The 17,958-nt window shown below is 42.4% G+C and overlaps 1 protein-coding gene across 1 annotated transcript in view; it reads left to right on the plus strand.

Moving 5' to 3' along the window:
* FLACC1 (flagellum associated containing coiled-coil domains 1) overlaps positions 1–17,032 on the plus strand; it is a 53,863-nt gene extending 36,831 nt beyond the window's left edge. Inside the window, exons 11-14 of the mRNA XM_066577785.1 lie at positions 3,298–3,360; positions 7,671–7,760; positions 11,699–11,808; positions 16,647–17,032. Of these exons, the coding sequence (XP_066433882.1) occupies positions 3,298–3,360; positions 7,671–7,760; positions 11,699–11,808; positions 16,647–16,740 (357 nt within the window). The 3' untranslated portion in view covers positions 16,741–17,032. The remainder of the gene's footprint in view (positions 1–3,297; positions 3,361–7,670; positions 7,761–11,698; positions 11,809–16,646) is intronic.
* Positions 17,033–17,958: the final 926 nt, after the last annotated feature.

A 17,958-nucleotide genomic window follows, 5' to 3' on the forward strand; every position in this document is an offset into this window, starting at 1 on the left:
TGTCTCTTCGTTAAGTTCGTATACACATGGTGGAATTTACTATGGATTTGACTTGGTCTCTGTATCAAATCCACATCCCAATCACTTGAATGGGAATCCACATCATGGCTTACACAGGGCAGTTTTTTTGTTTGTGGATTTCAAGTCGATGTTGTAGGAAAAAAAACTGGCGTGCATCTTTTGATGTTCATCTCACATCCGGTATCCGCAAATGGATTAACTCCATTGGGGCCGAACCGTGTGCAGACCTACGGTAGCCGTTATTGCGAATCCATAGCAGAAATACAAGGCTCAATCTCAGATTTTCGCCATAGATTGTGGCGAATCCACATCAGATTTTCTTCAAGGTGTACTTTACCCATTAGAACATTCTATTACAAAAGTGTACTTTTAACCTAGCAGAAATCATGAATGAAGGGTTTATTCGTTAACTCTTCATTGCAGAGGGCCCATTATTGTATTGTCATAACATTTACATCAATGCGAATGCTTGTATGTTTTTCTTTCTAGTTTTGCCTAAAAGAAGGAAATGTACTAAACGTGATAATAGCTGGGTTTCCTCTCTGTAAGCAATCTTAGGTCTTTGTAAACCAGTATATGATTAAATAAATGAACCCCCTACCAGAACTATCAATCGTGGTTACTGGCTCAATACCTTTCCCATTTTTACAATTCTGCTGTTTTGGAGTCATTTTAGATTCCACCCCTTTCTTCAAGTTATGCATTTAAGCCCTCCCCACCATCTGCTGCCGGCAACTCAAAAACATCTCTCAGGCAGGGCGTAACTAAAGGCTCAGGGGCCGTGATGCAAAAGGGGCCGCCCCTCTATCTGTACCTGTACCCATACCTAAACCATGCTGCATAGAGGCATAACTTGAAGCTTCTGGGCCCCAATGCAAAACCTATAACAGGGCCCACAACTATAATGCTTTACTCATAGTACTGGGCTTCTTATATAGAGAAGAGAGGCCTTATTTGCCCCCTAAGGCTCCTGGGCCGGGGTGCAACGGCATCCCCTGCACCCTCTATAGTTACGCCACTGCTCTCAGGTATGATCTTTCCCCATTCTTGATTCAATGAAAATGCTATTCTTATCCTCCACCTAGATTATTACAACATCATTCCATCTGACACTCTTGCACCCAGAGGCGTAACTTAAAGCTCCTGGGCCCCAATGCAAAACCTGTAACAAGGCCCCCAACTGTTACTCCTGTAATCACAACTCCATATGGTGTCTAAGCCACGTGGTTTAGAAGCGCATGTGGAGTCTAATGTGTATAGGATTATGTAATGGCACCTGCATCCGATACCCAGGGCAACCAACCGGGACTATTGTTCTGGAGGTATGTTAGTTTTAATATGTATGTGGGGTGGTGATTGGTTGTAGCGTCTATATGTTTTGTGTATAAAATGTGGTTAGGATTGGTATATGCATTGACCTGACAAAGACCACGGACAGCGGTCGAAACGTTGTCGTTGTATATGGGAACAATCAAGGTTTACCTTCATCTAAGGATGTGAGTATCGACATACTTTCAGTAGTACACCTGGATGCTGCTCTTGTATACATGCAGACATAATACATCTGGGAGCTTAGGCTATGTGAAAGTTTCCTGCTTTATTCATCAGGGCTCATACATCAGGGGCAACGAAACACTTTATTGAGCAACACTCTAAAAACAGGAGTAGCTTTATTTATTATGATATAGGAAAAATTGATAATAAAAGAAAACCGCAAGTAGACCAAACAAGAATACTAAAGAGAAGGTTTCTGGAAACTAACTTTAGAAGCCAGGTACCCCATGGGTATGAACACAAAAACAGATCTTCTTTACATCTATTAAGTTCATACAAGTATTCCCAGGGAATGGAAATAATACAAAGTTTTTTGGTTTTTTTGGTTTGTTTTGTGTCTAGTCTTATGTAATTAGAGGTAACTAGAACAAAATCAATACAAATATATGATACAACGCACGTAAAAGAGCATAAGAAATCAAAAAATATTTTAAACAAATTTATTCAGCATCTTTTCACCAGTTTTTTTGTAAGAGGAGTGTGTTTTAATTACAAGTGATAACGTATTGTAAACGAAACCTTGATATAAATGTAAAGGATAGGAGCACAGTATAATAGCGAATAAGATAATGTGCAATAGGTTGTTTTCCAAAAAATAATGAATCCATGTTATAAATGAATATAAAAAAATTTACAAAGAAAGTGAATATTTTGAAACTTCATAACTAATCATTTGAATAAGGGTTAAATGGCGGTATGGCAGCGTCTATGGGAGCAGGAGGCACCACTGCCTACTAACACCGAGGTAATAAGGGGTTAAAAAAATCAGGTGTTTTTAATGAAAGTTGGTTTTAAGAAAACAGGGTGTGATGTCGAGGTGAGGTGAACAAGGTTCTGAGTTAATCGAAACACATTCTCCATGCGATCCTGATGTGTGAGCACTGATGAATAAAGCAGGAACATTTTTCACATAAAAACCCCATTTATCTTGCATACATGGACTGCTTGTGAATATATGGTTCAGGATCCAGAAGCAGGTTACAAGCGTGCATCCTCCACCCTTGAGGTATGTTCGTGTGCTGCTGACAACTACGGTAAGAATTTTTGTCCAATCCATCCTCAGCTCTGCTGCCCAGCTGATCCACCTCTCCCCCTATTACCCTCCCCTCCCTCCTCCTTTCCCCGCTGCTCATCCCCCTTGTCGTTGGTCTGTGATCAATGTCAATTGCGGCATGTATGGAGTTCAAAGAGGGAGGAAGATTCCTTCATGTGATCTCATTGGCCCTCCGCCGTGAAATCGCAAAGGGCCTGTGGGTTGCCATGGCAATTGGAAACCTATTAATGGTCTCTGGATCGGCCATGGCTTCTAATATAAAAGAATTGTGAATACAATGCAGTACAGAAGTACTGCAGTACATTATATGGGCAATTACAAGACCGCAGATTCAAGTACCTTAAAGGAACATAATAAAGTTTTTTAAAAATTTAAAAATTTCATGTAAAAAAAGAAACCTGACAAATTGATGCTGAATTTTCCCCTGCACTTCAAAAACAATTAATAAAACTTTTACAATACTATATACGTATATATACCCTAAAATGGTACCAAAAACTGTATCTTGCCATGCAAAAACAAGCCCTCATATCACTGCATGGGTAGAAAAATAAAAAGTTATGACTTTTGAAAAGTGGAGATTAAAATCTCCACAAATTGTTGCGTCTTTGGATCCAAAATAGGCCTCGTCCTTAAGGGGTTAATAAATCTTCCTATCTTTCTTTTAGGATGCCTGGAAGAAATACAAGAAAGCCATGCAGGAAACCAAGATGCTAAATGTACTGAAAAAGGTAAGTAAATGTGCTCTCCTTAAGAGGGTTACTGCACATATGAGAGGGCACTAAATGTATCCCAAGGGGAGCTGCCATGTCCTATGAACGCAATAAACTGAAGGAGTACTTATACTTACCTGGCTCCTTATTCTCTCGACCGCTGGGGAAGTCCAGCTTGGTGCGTTGAGCTAATTCATCTTTGCTTGCAGCGCATGAACACACTGTTATCTACATGTGTGCACACTAAATGCAGAGTTGAGTCTGATGCACGAACTGAACCCCAACTTCTCAGTTGGACAGTGAGGAAACCGGGAGCCTGGTAAGTTTAAAAAACACTCCCCTAGACTGTCCGGCTCCTTTAAGTTTTCGATATACAACATATTGAATTATAATCCATAGATACTGACCCAATGACCTCGTGACATCAATATTGCAGATGTCAGCATTATTTGTTCAACAACGTTAGAACCAGAGTGGTACCACTTTTTGATTTTGGTTTTTCACTCTTGCCTTCTAATAGCCCTAACTTTTTAACCCTTTCCAATCCACTGTCTGACCTCTGAAGACATTATAATTTAAAGGGGTGGTCTCGCGAAACCAAGTGGGGTTATACACTTCCGTATGGCCATATTAATGCACTTTGTAATGTACATTGTGCATTAAATATGAGCCATACAGAAGTTATTCCACTTACCTGCTCCGTTGCTAGCGTCCTCGTCTCCATGGTTCCGTCTAAATTCGCTGGCAGCTTGCTTTTTTAGACGCGCTTGCGCAGTCCGGTCTTCTGCTCAGCGCGAGCCGCTTCAGTGTGCTCCCCGCTACAGCTCTTCTGCGCATGCGCAGACGAGCTGTCACTGCTCGGGAGCGCGCTGAAGCGGCCATTCTGCACCATCCTCTGTTAGAGGAAGGTGCAGAAACTGGAGCTGCCCAGCGGAGAAGACCAGCCCAGCCCAGCCCAGCCCAGCCCAGCAGCCCCGAGAAGCCTCCCAGGTAAGTGATGGGTCGGGGGGGGCTGCCGCTGCGCCGGGCTGCGCTGCCGCTGCGCCGGGGGGGAGGGCTGCCGCTGCGCCGGGGGGGCTGCCGCTGCGCCGGGGGAGCTAGCGCTAGGCCGGGGGGGCTGTCGCTGCGCCGGGGGAGCTAGCGCTAGGCCGGGGGGGCTGTCGCTAGGCCGGGGGGGCTGTCGCTAGGCCGGGGGGGCTGTCGCTGCGCCGGGGGAGCTAGCGCTAGGCCGGGGGGGCTGTCGCTAGGCCGGGGGGGCTGTCGCTGCGCCGGGGGAGCTAGCGCTAGGCCGGGGGGGCTGTCGCTAGGCCGGGGGGGCTGTCGCTGCGATGGGGGGGGGGGGGCTGTCGCTGCGCCGGGGGAGCTAGCGCTGGGGAGCCGGGGGCTAGCGCCGGTTACCTGCTGTCTGGTCGGCGGCTGCGGGGCGTCTGGTCGGCGGCTGCGATGCGTCCGGTTGCCATGGAGACACAGCTGGCGGCGTCTCGGGAGCGCGCACGTCGGGCTGCAGCGAGCGACGGGGAAAGAGCCGGCGGCCATCTTGAGGAAACTTTTATAACTTGCTGAAACGCTGGAACGGTAAGTACGAACCAGCTAGAAATGTCATTTACAGGGGGGCTTAGTAATGTGTGTTTAATGGGGGGGACTGGGCAAAAAAAAAAATTAACTGCTTCCTCGAGACATCTCCTTTAAGGTTGTACAGCTCCGATGTTGGAAGACATCCGTCGGGCTTATCTTACTGTATATTGCCAGCCTCTCTGCTGTGGGAACCTATCCAACGTGTCACCTCATGCAGTACTGGCTTTAGCCAGCAGATAGCGCCGTTGTATAACGGCAGAAAAAGAGTAAGCCCCCTAGGAAAACCAGGATGCAAATTGGAGTGGAAAGGGTTACTCTTTCCATTGACATAGCCGTATGAGGGCTTTGGGACATGTATTTTTTTTAATGGCATCATTTACTGTACCGTATAATGTATGGAAAAAGTGAAAAAAAAATCTTTGGAGAGAAATGGAAGAAAAAGCAATTTCACCACTTTTGGTGGGTTTAGTTTTTACAGTGTTCACAGTGGAGACAAATGACATGTGAACTTTGTTCTATGGGTCAGTATGATACCAAATTTCTATATTTTTTTCCTGTTTTTATAAAGTACATACAATTTTTTCCTAAATAAAAATGAGCTTTCCGTCTACGTATTCTGAGCTAACTCTGATCCCGGCAATTCCCACAGCTGTCGGCTGGCATAAGATGCTGATAGCCGCTGGGTATGGAGTGGACTCTGCTCTCGAGCCCGCTCTATACACACTTCAGGACCACAGGAATTTAGCTGTTCAGCGGTCCTAAACAGTTTGATTACATAAAGCAGCTTCTTTACATCAGCATATAGGATCAAAATGGTTCTCAATTAGATGAATGTGCTGATTATGTTCATCTAGCAGTTTATATTGCAGTAGTGGCCACATGCAGCTTGCAGGCCTTTTGACTACCAAACTGTATCCCAATCAATCAATGATTTTAGAAGAGATAACTATCATTTACTGCAGATTGGCTGCTTGTATGTAAAGTTCAGTTGGAAGAGTAGAAGAGTAGCGGACCGTGCAGAAGTAAGCATGCACAGTTTATAAATAATAGTAAATACTGGAGTTACAATAGGTATTTGAGGCATAATAAGAAATGCCCACTTTCTCACAATGAAATCTGAAAGAGTACTTCTATACACTCCTCAGGTGCCTCAGAGATGTAGTCCTATAGATAGAAGTGGCTTCTCCCAGGCTTCACGGAATAATCTGGGTGTAACTAAAGGCTCAGGGGCCCGGGTCTAAAAGTTCAGCTTTTTTTTTATTATACTCACCTTTGTAACATCGTGTCAATCTAGTTCAGTAAATATCCACGGTGCAGTAAGAAAAAAAATAGTTTTATTACCAATTAGTAATTAACACAGAAATACAAGTAATTACAAGGAGTTCACTATTTTTCTGCAATTGTATTTGACTGATACATAAGAATTAATTAAGAGGATGCGTTATATCAGACTTTAGCCATTAAATGGACATTGTAACATGAGTGGGAAACAAATACATATTGAGTAAGGCCTCAGGTCCACGGGCACGCACGGATTCCGCATGGGGAATCTCACATGGAATCTGGCCGCGTCCATGGCTAGCGACCCTGCGTACCTGTCCGTGTCGTTGAAGTTCTGTACTGCGAATGTGAACGGAAGTGCCGGCTGGCGCACATGTGCAGTACAGATTTTTTATTTATTTTTTTTTAATCTCTTGCTCTTCCCGTAGAATCCGCGGCCCGTTCGCAATGTCAACTGCAGATGGGCGCGGATCAGATGGCTCCCATTAACTTCAATGGAAGCCATCCGCACGGAATCCACGCCACAATGGAGCATGCGCAATTTGTTTTCCATACGCGGCATCCGGAAAACAAATCCACATGTGTTAATTGAGATGCGGATGCCCATACTTTCCTATGAACTGCGGATCTTGTGCGCAAATTCCGCATGTCAAATTCGCCCGTAGACATTGGGCCTAGAGGGTGTTTCTTGAGTTAAAAATTGGGTGCTGTAAAGTAGCTGCCAGTAATACAGTGAAATTAAAAAGTTTGGAAAAATGAAGTAATGTCAAAAGTAAGCCGCTCATATAATTCTCTGTTCTGTTCAGGGCGGGCATGCTTATGGAAATGCTGCCTGTATGCAATGGATTGCATATGCACAGCATATCCTATGCAATACATTGCAGAGAAATAGAGCATGCTGCAATTTATTTCTCTTGCGTATCGATACGCAGTGGCCACACACAGGTGTGCATGAAACAATGAAAGTCCATTGACTTCCATTGCCTCCATGCACCACGTATCATGTGTGCGCGCAATGCACGTGTGATATGCTGTGAAGACACGGACGTGGACATGAGATCTAATGAAAAACATAATACAGAGTCTATAAATAATTAATAGTTCATATGATTAAAAAGCATGATATAAAGGCACGATAAAGAACAAGTGGATGAATTATATGGAAATACCATGAAACACAGCAGAGCTGGTGAACTACTTAGTGATCAGAGTTCAAACATGAAAGGAAAGTGGTACTTTGTATAATTATACAGTGTAACTATATTTATATGGTAATGGTGCGGCTGCACGTAGTGAAAATTATGTTAGCCTGTAGAGGTCAAAATGCTATCTTACAATGGGAGATATAGATCATTTTCATGCAGTAGCATTTCAGTTTCACTTTACTCCTTTCTGGTTGTAATTGTTATACTTGGCCACAAGATGTCACTCTATTACTTTGCTGCTCATTAACACTGGTTATTGGCATTCAGCATTTGCAGGTGGAGATGGCTGAGAAAAATGAAGCTATTCGTTCACTTAATGCAGAGCTACAACTTGCCCATGTGGAAATTGGGAAGCTGGTAAGTGACAACAAATGACAATATGTTCTGTAGCTACACAAATGGTAAGATACACCGAGTAATAGCAAACCCACGGGCACAGCCGGTTTTAGCAGTGAATGTTTTTCAACTCCACACTTTTCAAGAGCCATAACTTTTAAGGAATTTTTGTATTTTTTATAATGGCATAATTTAATGTTTTTGGAAGAACTTTTTTGTGGGGTGGAATGAAAAATAGCAGGAATTGTGCAATTTTTGGGGTATTTTTTTTTAGACGTTAACTATGCAGAAAAAATATAGCAAGTAGGTGAATAGAAGTACAATGACACCGAAATAAACCTTTTTAAAAAAATACAATTGCTTTGTGTTGCTGGATTCTGAGACCCATAGTGTATTATTTTTTCATTGGTGGAGTTCTATTGATACTGTACAACTTTTGATCCCATTTTTTCCCTATTTTTTTATGGTGATGTTAATAAATAAACAGCAGTTTTAGTTGTCTTTTTTTACTATACTGTGTGGGATAAATAACATTACTATTGTAATAAGTCACATTTGTTTGAATGTGGCAATGCCAATTATGTAAGCTTTTTTTTCTCATATTTTAGTCCCGATGGAGGACTTTCCTATGTTTACTTGATTGCTTTTGCAATACGCTGCATTACTTCTGCATTGCAGTGTGTTGTGCCTGTCAATGTTCTCTTATTAAGCCCTACCCCTTGCAGGACCTAATAGCAGTACTTGAAATAGTAGGACCTGGGAACCTTCATTAGGCCTTCAGTTGCCATGACCAGTTTGTGTTGTAAAGGTTATGATATGAGTGTGAGTCTCTCTGTCAAACCTCTTTGATGCATGGCCATTATGGACTATGCTACGTAAGGGTCTGCATGGCTGGGATCAAAGTTATCTGCAGTCCAAGCCATTGCAGCCATTGTAATATACAGCAGACACACTCTGCTTATGGAGATGGTTCTGCTTCTGAGCCTGCTCCGAACACTCTCGATATTAATCCATCTCCCTTATTTGTATATTACCCAGAGGAGCATGAATGGCCTTGTAAGTCTCCTCACTCACCTTCTAGGCACTCTACCTAAGGAGAAAAGATAACGTTCCTGACCCACATCACAGGCCTCTCACTAGCCAAGCCAGAAACCTACTACACACTGATGAGGGGCAAACACCCCGAAACAGCTGTCTGTGTATGGGATCCGGCTTTGCTTTCAATTCCTAGTCATTGTTATAAGGCTTGTATCAAGAGTCTAACATAGACTTGCAGGAATGCTGCCTTCCAATAGGTGGTGCTGCAGAGGTATTGTTTCATCTCCCTTATCTGATATATAAACACACATTATATATGGTGGATGTCGAGAAGGGGTTAAAGACCACTTCTAATTCCTTGGGATGGCTGCTTTTTTGCTTGCAACTTTTTCTTTACACTAGGACAGTTTAATGGTGCGATAATCCGTGTGATTTTTCAGAAACTAGTGCAAGGTCGTGTGAGGCATTAGACTTGGGCTCTTTTGCAAGGAACGATTTTCATTAAAATCGGGCATAAAAATTATCTTTTGCAACTCGTTACATGTATACAGCGATTGTTCGGTCCTTCACTGGTGCAGTGAATGTGAATGATCAACATTGAAAAGATTTAGCTACACACATAAAATGGGTGAACGAGGGAACTCTATCGCTCGACTGAACAATTCCATTCCATTCACTGGAATAGTGAATGTGAATGACTGAATGATCGAGAGGACAAAATGTAAACTATGTATCTGCATGTATAAACTGGCTGCACTATCACAGGCGCAGTACACTGATCTATAGAAGAAACTAAACTTTTCACAGTATAGACAGTTAAAACTCAATTTCATTACGTATATACCCTGTTTCCTCGAAAATAAGACAGTGTCTTATATTAATTTTTGTTCAAAAAGGTATAACTTTTTTACATGTATAGCTGCCTGGACACTACTTAAATTGACTTTTTTAATTAACTGTTAGCAGGGCTTAATTTTGGAGTAGGGCTTATATTTCAAGTATCCTCAAAAAGCCTGAAAAATCATTTTGCATCCTCAAAAATTCTAGAAAATCAGGCTATGTCTTATTTTCAGGGTATGTCTTATTTTCAGGGAAACAGGGTATTAAAACCTGGGTCTTGAAGTCCATCTGTACCAACCTAAGATAGACCTGATCGGGCAGGTCTCTCTTAGCATTGGGCACAGGGAGCACTCCTTCCAGAGTGTGGCCAGGCACAGGGAGATATATTATCTCCCCACGCAGACTCCATAAAAGGAGGGTTTCTGCATCAACGACTGTCCGCGCATATTTAAGATAAAACCTACGTATTTTCAAATCGTGATCTGACACCTCCTAGATATTGACCGGAGGGGTGGACACCACGTAGGTGGTTAGACAGCTATACTGATTAATAAAACAGTCATAGATATAGATACCTATAAGCAGATGGTAGAGAGACATTGTATGCAATTACCGCAAAAGGATATAAATACTCCTAGTGGTTTTATAAGTATATGAAACTAGGAGAGTATGAATAAATGCCTGCTGGGTAATATTTATTATTAGTGTATGTAAAGGAATCACAAGACAGTAGACCAAGAGATCACGTCGTCTATGAGGTATATTGAAGTAGATAGATTGGTGATCTTCTGATAGATGTCTATGCACTATAACACCTTTCTTAATAAAAAAAGAGAAATTAGATTAAAGGTTGATCCATTGTGAGTTCATAGACCTCCTGATGATCTGCCGGATGAGCAGAAGGAAACGCGTCGAGCTGTGAACCAATAGGGACACTCGCTACATCAGAGATATAAATCACGTCGCTAAAACTACAAACAGATCAGTTGAACTAATTTTGAAACTCAGTGTGAATTGTTCTACCACCGAGAAACTATACACATACTAACCTAAGGTGGGACCAACAAAATGTCCCCGCTTGTCTTCTGCATACAGCTGTTTCCCCGCTCTGAGCACCGGCTGTTATACAGCCGAGCGCTCTGAGCGGGGGATGCAGAAGACGAGTGGGGTGTCCCCGCTTGTCTTCTGTATCCAGATGTTTTCTGCACGGAGCGCCCAACTGTTATACAGCCGAGCACTCTATGTCAGGTATGGAGAACAGAGCTGGACCGCTCTGTTCTTCATACCCCGCCTGTGTTCAGGGAGCGGGATACAGCTGAAACAATAGTATCACCTGTATCCCGCTGTGAATCCCTGATAAGGCAGATCACTGTCTTTCTGCATGCTGAAAGATAACGATGAGCGATGGCATAACGAAAACTGTACAATGTCAGTGCAGTTACACACAACGATTATCGCTCAAAAGATGGCATTTCAGCGAATTTTGAGCGATAATCGTTGTGTCTAAATGGGCCTTAAGAGAGAAAATCTTTGCAATGGTTTCCCCATTTTTATTTGCTATGATATATTTTCATTTTGATGAAAAAAAGACACAAGGGAGAATGATCGCTAAATACAGCGATCGCTAGAATTGAGGATGACATGCTGCTCAGAAAAGGGGGGAGGGAAATCATTCCAAAACCTTTACTTGTTAGACACTTGTCTTTGGTGTTAAGATCTCAAATGAGCAGATCCCTTCAATGCTTTCATGAAATGTAAGATATACAGTATATATGTTCTTTAACGGGAGCTTGTCATCACCTTTGAGCACCATAAAATATGTTATGGGGCTCAAAGGTCAGGGAACTGGCTGTCCAGGGATGAAGGGGAGATGCACTGCAGATGGAGTCACGTTGTTGTCACGCATGGACACAATGCAGCAACGGGGCGGCCGGTGAGTATATAACAACGCTCCTCAGACACCCAATTTTCTGACCCTTGAGCCTCATAATGTAGATTTTGAGGCTCAAAGGTCATGATAGGTTCCCTTTAAGAGATTGTACAATCTATGTATCACTTATGTTTGATGTTCTATTTTAAAGAAAAGTCAAATTGATAAAATGGAGAAAAGCTTTGACCAAAATGTCAGCAAAGTGGATTCCAAATACAAGCACAGAATTCAGTCTATGATGAATGAGAATGCTGACTTAAGGTAATTTTGTTTCTTTAATGCCTATCTAGAGCCACTCTGACTTTTTATATCCTTTTGAGCCCTAACCAGAATATAGGCACTGTTCTTAAATGACATACACCCATGGCTAATCATCATTAATATTAATTAGGAGCTCCACCCTTATCTAGCCCTCTTAGAATACGTAATTTAAATAAAAAATAAATCTTGCTATTTGTATAGCACCAACTTATTCCACAGCGCTTTCAAATAATTTATTTTACCGACCTCAGAAGGATGGAAGGCTGAGTCAACCTTCAGCAGCTACCTGAACCATGCGGTGATTGAACTCACGACCTTCAGATCGTGAGCGAGAGCTTAAGACTGCATTTCTGCACCACACAATTTAACAGATTATGCTTGCTTGTAAGAGTGTCTCTAATCATAGAATGGTAGTGTTGGAAGGGACCTCCAGGGTCATCGGGTCCAACCCCCTGCTCAGTGCAGGATTTACTAAATCATCCTAGACAGATGTCTGTCCAGCCTTTGTTTGAACACTTCCATTGAAGGAGAACTCAACACCTCCCATGGTAACCTGTTCCACTCATTGATCACCCTCAGAAAGTTTTTTCTAATATCTAATCTGTGTCTCCTCCCTTTCAGTTTCATCCCACTGCTTCTAGTCTTTCCTTGTGCAAATGAGAATACGGCTGATCCCTCTGCACTGTGACAGCCCTTCAGATATTTGTAGACCACTATAAAGTCCCTCCTCAGCCTTCTTTTTTGCAAGCTAAACATTCTCAGATCTTTTAACCGTTCCTCATAGGACATGATTTGCAGACCACTCACCATCTTGATAACTCTTCTCTGAACTTGCTCCAGTTTGTTAATGTCTTTTTTAAAGTGGGGTGCCCAGAACTGGACACAGTATTCCAGACGAGGTCTGACTAAGGAAGAGTAGAGGGGGATAATGACCTCATGTGATCTAGACTCTGTGCTTCTCTTAATACATCCCAGAATTGTGTTTGCCTTTTTAGCTGCTGCATCACATTGCTGACTCATGTTCAGTCTATGATCTATTAGTATACCCAAGTCTTTTTCACATACGCTGCTGCTTAACTGAATTCCTTCCTTTCTGTATGTGCTTTCTTCATTTGATGACATAGGCTGTTACAGTTGAGCAATTAAACTTTATTTTCCCAATGGTGGCATGACTAATTCTGGGTGGTTCTTACACCCGGGGCCTTCACAGTATAGATAGAGGAAAGAGCGCTCCAATATGCAGGGTCACCTGGCAATAAGATTAATTAGAAGACTATAAACTCTCATTTTCAGTGGTTGTGCAAAAACGCATATCAGCTGCTGCCTCCTCCTAACCAGATGGATGCAGGGCATTTCTGTGAGCAGTAGATTAGCATTTGGGAGAAGGGAGGATAAAGGTAGCGCTGCGAAAGCCAAACCACGATCCAGAAGTGGATGTTTAGTTGCTTGTGTTTTAGTTTTATTTTTACGTCTTTATTGAGGTTTTTGCACTGTATTTCACAAGTTCTGTTGGGTATTTTTGCTTGTATTCGGTTTCTTGGTCACTGCCAGTGTGTATGTGACCGGATGATGCCACTTGCTCTCTTTAGTGTTGCTGTTTTGTAATTGGCCTGAGGATGGTGCCATTCTGGTACCAAAAAGCATCGTCTAATAAACTTGAATTCTCAACACTTCTGAATTGTGGACTCGTCTCAGCAGCATCGGCTTTATTCTATCCTTTCCCAAATCCTAATCTAAGGTTCCATAGTGTCAGCTTGCATCAAAGTGACTGTCGGCTCCTATCCACCCTTCTATGTCACTGTGGATCACTAGAACTCCCTGCTTTACCAATAGGCCATTCGTATGGATGCTGCCCTGCACCTCCTTGGGTCCTTGTGGCCACCACACCATTCACAAATGCTGAATTACCCATGAATGCCAATGTGCAGCGGGCACGTTTCTCAATACTCTACACAAACAACTGTGTAGTCCCTTGGCCACAGTGCGGCTAGCATATTTCCAGTTTAAGTTCCTGTAAGAATAGGGTACTGTCTCTTTAAAAAGAACCGTTCAAATGAACTAGTAACAGCAGATACTATCATAACTTTAATATTGGTTAACGATTACTTGAAAAATACAGTGCAACACTTGAACCTTCTGTTGCTACGCAGAAGGAGGGTTGGCTCACTTAAACATGGATTCGTCTCCCAACAACACATCGGGCCTCCTACCGTCCCTATTCATCTCCACCAATCCACTCACCCTGCCAGACTTGGTTGGATAAGCCTCACTGTAGTCCTCAAAGCAGCCACAACCTCTCTACATCCGCTGGACATCAAATTCTGGGCTAACACACACACAAAGCCCACACTGTATCATCAATAACTCCCAAAATCTGTAAACCTCTCATCAGATCACCGCTATGGTGGTTGCACTTGGGCCTTACTGTGTAGAACCACTCAGGCTGTTCACATCTCCCAATCTTGGGATCTAGCCCAGCGCCTTATCTCATGGCGGCAATATTTTGGTGTTGCTGCATTGCACCTCTCAAGCTCTCTTAAGACCCTTCCACACAGCCTGCTGTAAAATGCCGCGATATAGAATGCAGCATTTTGTTAACACCTGTGTGAGAGTGGCCTCAGTTGCTAAGCCTCTGTCATCAGCCCATCGGCTTGTCTCATGGCGACTGCATTTGGGTCTACTTGCTCAGTGTTACCTCAGCAGACTCCTCTGGCATAATGTGCAGTTAGTCTGCACTGTGACCATGGGCGCAAAACGTTACATGCCTGCTTGCCCGAAAGATTCGGGGCCGGCAGGGGAATCTCCCCCCCCCCCCCGCTCACTCCCGCAACTCACCCTAGCCGGCCCCCGAATCTTTTCGGACGAGCAGGCATGTACTCGAAAATGATACTCGCTCGAGTAATTTGCCTTAACGAGTATGCTCACTCATCTCTACTGGTAAACAGTGATGAACAAACTTTGGAAAAGTTCAGTTCAACTGGTTCGACAAACTTTTGTAAGAAGTTCAGTTTGGTCTAAATTTGTTTGAACCAAACCAGAAGTTCACCAGAACTCCTAAAACTGATGTATAACACTGTCCAAGAACCATAAAATCTATGTATAACACTCTGAGAGTGTGTTATACAGGGCATTTATGTCCGTTAGAGACAGTGTTATACATCAGTGTTCAGGACTAGTGTTGAGTGAATTGAATCAGTAGAACCCTGTTTCAGGTAAAACTTTGCTAAAAGTTCAGTTTGGGTTCATCCTGAACTGAACTTTTAGCAAAGTTCTACCCAAAACAAAGGTCCACTGGTTTGGTTCGCTCAACACCACTAGTAAGTTAATTGTCAGGCTCTGCGGGGGCCCATGTTAACACTCAGCTCCTCCTGCACACTGGCAGCTAGAAAACCGCATATGTGTTTACAGCAGCCCACAAGTCCTTATAGAATAGCAGGGCTAAATGCCCATGTAAAAACAAGTGTAGGGTACCATGAGCACAACAAACAGGGCAACACTAAACTTAAAGGAGTTTACTAAGGCCCAATGCACACGGGCGTATTTGCATTGCGGAATCCAGAGTAGGCGTCCACCACTGAATTCCGCAGCAAATATCGCCCATAATATGCTATGGAAAATCACTTTTCCATGTCCACAAGCGGAAATCAATTGTGATTTTCCACTTGTGGGGGAGAAAATCACAGTATGTTCTATTTCGGTGCGGATTCCACGCGGACAACTTCCACTGAAGTCAATAGAAGCAGTCTGACAGTGGACAGGCCGCAAAATCTGTACTGCGCATGTTAGCCAACCGGCACGTCCGTATTACAGATGAAGAACACTGCAGACAAATCCACAGGTGTCACCGGCTGACCACCATGTCGGATTCTGTTGCGGGATCCGCCCTGGTCATGTGCATTCAGCCTTAAAGGGTAGAATATGAGGGTTATTCCCTTTAATGCAGACCGCACTGGTTATGTGAGCTTACACACACAATTGCTTAGTAAAATATGATTGATCAGAGCCGTCACAACACAGTTCTAACCAGCCAGACCTCCAACTTCAGTGCAGAATAAATGGTAAAATCTGGGAGTTAGCAGGGGCTGCTAACACTTGTGTAATAGCATTCTGATTGGTATCCTTAAACAACCTCTATTAGTCATTGCGGTCAGGTGTGGTCTAAAGGAGGATTAACATTACTGCAATATAATGAATCACTGCTTCGGTTTCTGCTGATAACATCACATTGCAAAGCTTTTATGCCTTACACGTGAACTAATGTACTGCCTACTGTAAATGATAAGCAAAGAATAAAAATACCCATATACCGTATATAACTAAATATATATATATGTATATATATAAATTTCATATTCAGATGCACCTAAACATCTTTGTTGGAGAACATACGAATTTCTTGCAAATGTCGTCCTTGCTCAGATTTGAACCTAGGACCCACAGTTGCAAGCCAACAGTGCTAAGTGCTGGATGTTATACACCAACTTTTAGGCCGAATTTCGGTGAACCTGTCAAACTAAACTTTTCCAAAGTTTGCTATTGATGACCATATAAAAACAGAAGGCAGGTGCTTTGTGTCCATTATTGACTGATATGAAACACTGTCATCCTTTTTAAAAAAAAATGGTCTACAGCTGCTGAAGAACCTCTTTTTAAATATACATGAAGCAATTCATCAGTCAGTGGTAACTAGAGGAGAAGGAATTTTCTGCAAAAGCAACCTGTGACAGACTACCGTACTCTTTTAGTAAGGGATGAGCAGCATCTATGTACAATCATCAGGTTTTCACATCGTATTGCAGTATTGCTTTTTCTCACTCCTGCTGTTTAATTTTGTTTAGGCGAAAGCTTATTGCCAAAAGTGAACAACTTTTCAGTCAAAGAAACAAAGACATTACTGGATGGAAAAGAGAAGAAGTCCATGGACTGTTATGAAACGATCACGTCCCTGTTCTTAATGTGTTCAGCTTTCATTTATGTATCTCCTTTATATATATATTAGTCAGTGTACAGTCATACGCTCCATAAGCTGAAAATAGTTTGTTTCAGTTTTAAAATCACTCAATGATGTAAATTCCCAAATTCAAACCATCCACATCTAGTTTGTTGCCTCCAGGCAATGGCATGCAATGATTTGGTACTTTACCTAACTTGTCTTAACTTGCAACTTAAGGAATGAATATGAGTAGAAATGGAAAATAACAAATGATTGTTACATTTCATTGTATACATTACATTGGTAATTGTAGTTATTTGCCTAAATGATACAATTTTAAAGATTTTTTTTTAACATATCAATCGTCCTTCCAAGAAATGCGAATCTACAGTCCATAACTTCAGGCTGCTGATTGTAAAAGAGAAGGGCATCTTTATGTGAGAAGAGATGGAAACAGTGTTCAAAGCTTGAATCATATTGTATATTTACTGCAGTTTTATCTTTAAAGGGGTTCTCAGTTGGCCCAAGTGACCCACAAATGGCACTACAAACTGGATGTATGGGAAAACTTCCATTTTTGGAATCCTTGCTTGCTATCAAAGAACGGAAATACAGTTGTCTCCATCCCTGCGTTAAACCTGATATTGGCTGCATTGGTAATACAGGGATTGCCAGGAGAGCTGCTCATTCTTACTCAGGACTAGTGATGAGTAGAATTAGAATAATCAGTTTGTGGCATTTCATAAAAATCATCATGGTAGAGTCCCTTTCCAAGATTGGAGGTATCTCCAGCACCTTCCCCTCTTTTCCCTGTTCTTGGTAATCCAGGCTTCCCACCGGTATGGAGAAAGGGATATTTCAACATTGGCGAGATGACCACAAAGACAAAGCACACCATTTCCTCCAAAATGGATCATGGATGTCCACAGAAATGTTATCACATATCTCCAACCCAATGCCGGTGTTTCCATGGCAGATCATTCAACTCCGTCACTTTCTCATTTCGCTACCCTCCCCACGACTGTTCTCTCGTATTAAGATGCCCTTTGAACAACTGTGCAACACACAAGGCCCAGTTAGAAGCACCCTCTCACATATTTACATTCTACTAAATTCACAGTCTGAATCACCAGATGCCATCTACATAAAACAATGGGAGAGAGATCTCTGAATGTCATTTACGGAGGACCAAAAACAAAAAATTCACACTTTCACGC

Source organism: Eleutherodactylus coqui, chromosome 8 (assembly GCF_035609145.1).
Source record: "Eleutherodactylus coqui strain aEleCoq1 chromosome 8, aEleCoq1.hap1, whole genome shotgun sequence".
Taxonomy (NCBI): Eukaryota; Metazoa; Chordata; class Amphibia; order Anura; family Eleutherodactylidae; genus Eleutherodactylus; species Eleutherodactylus coqui.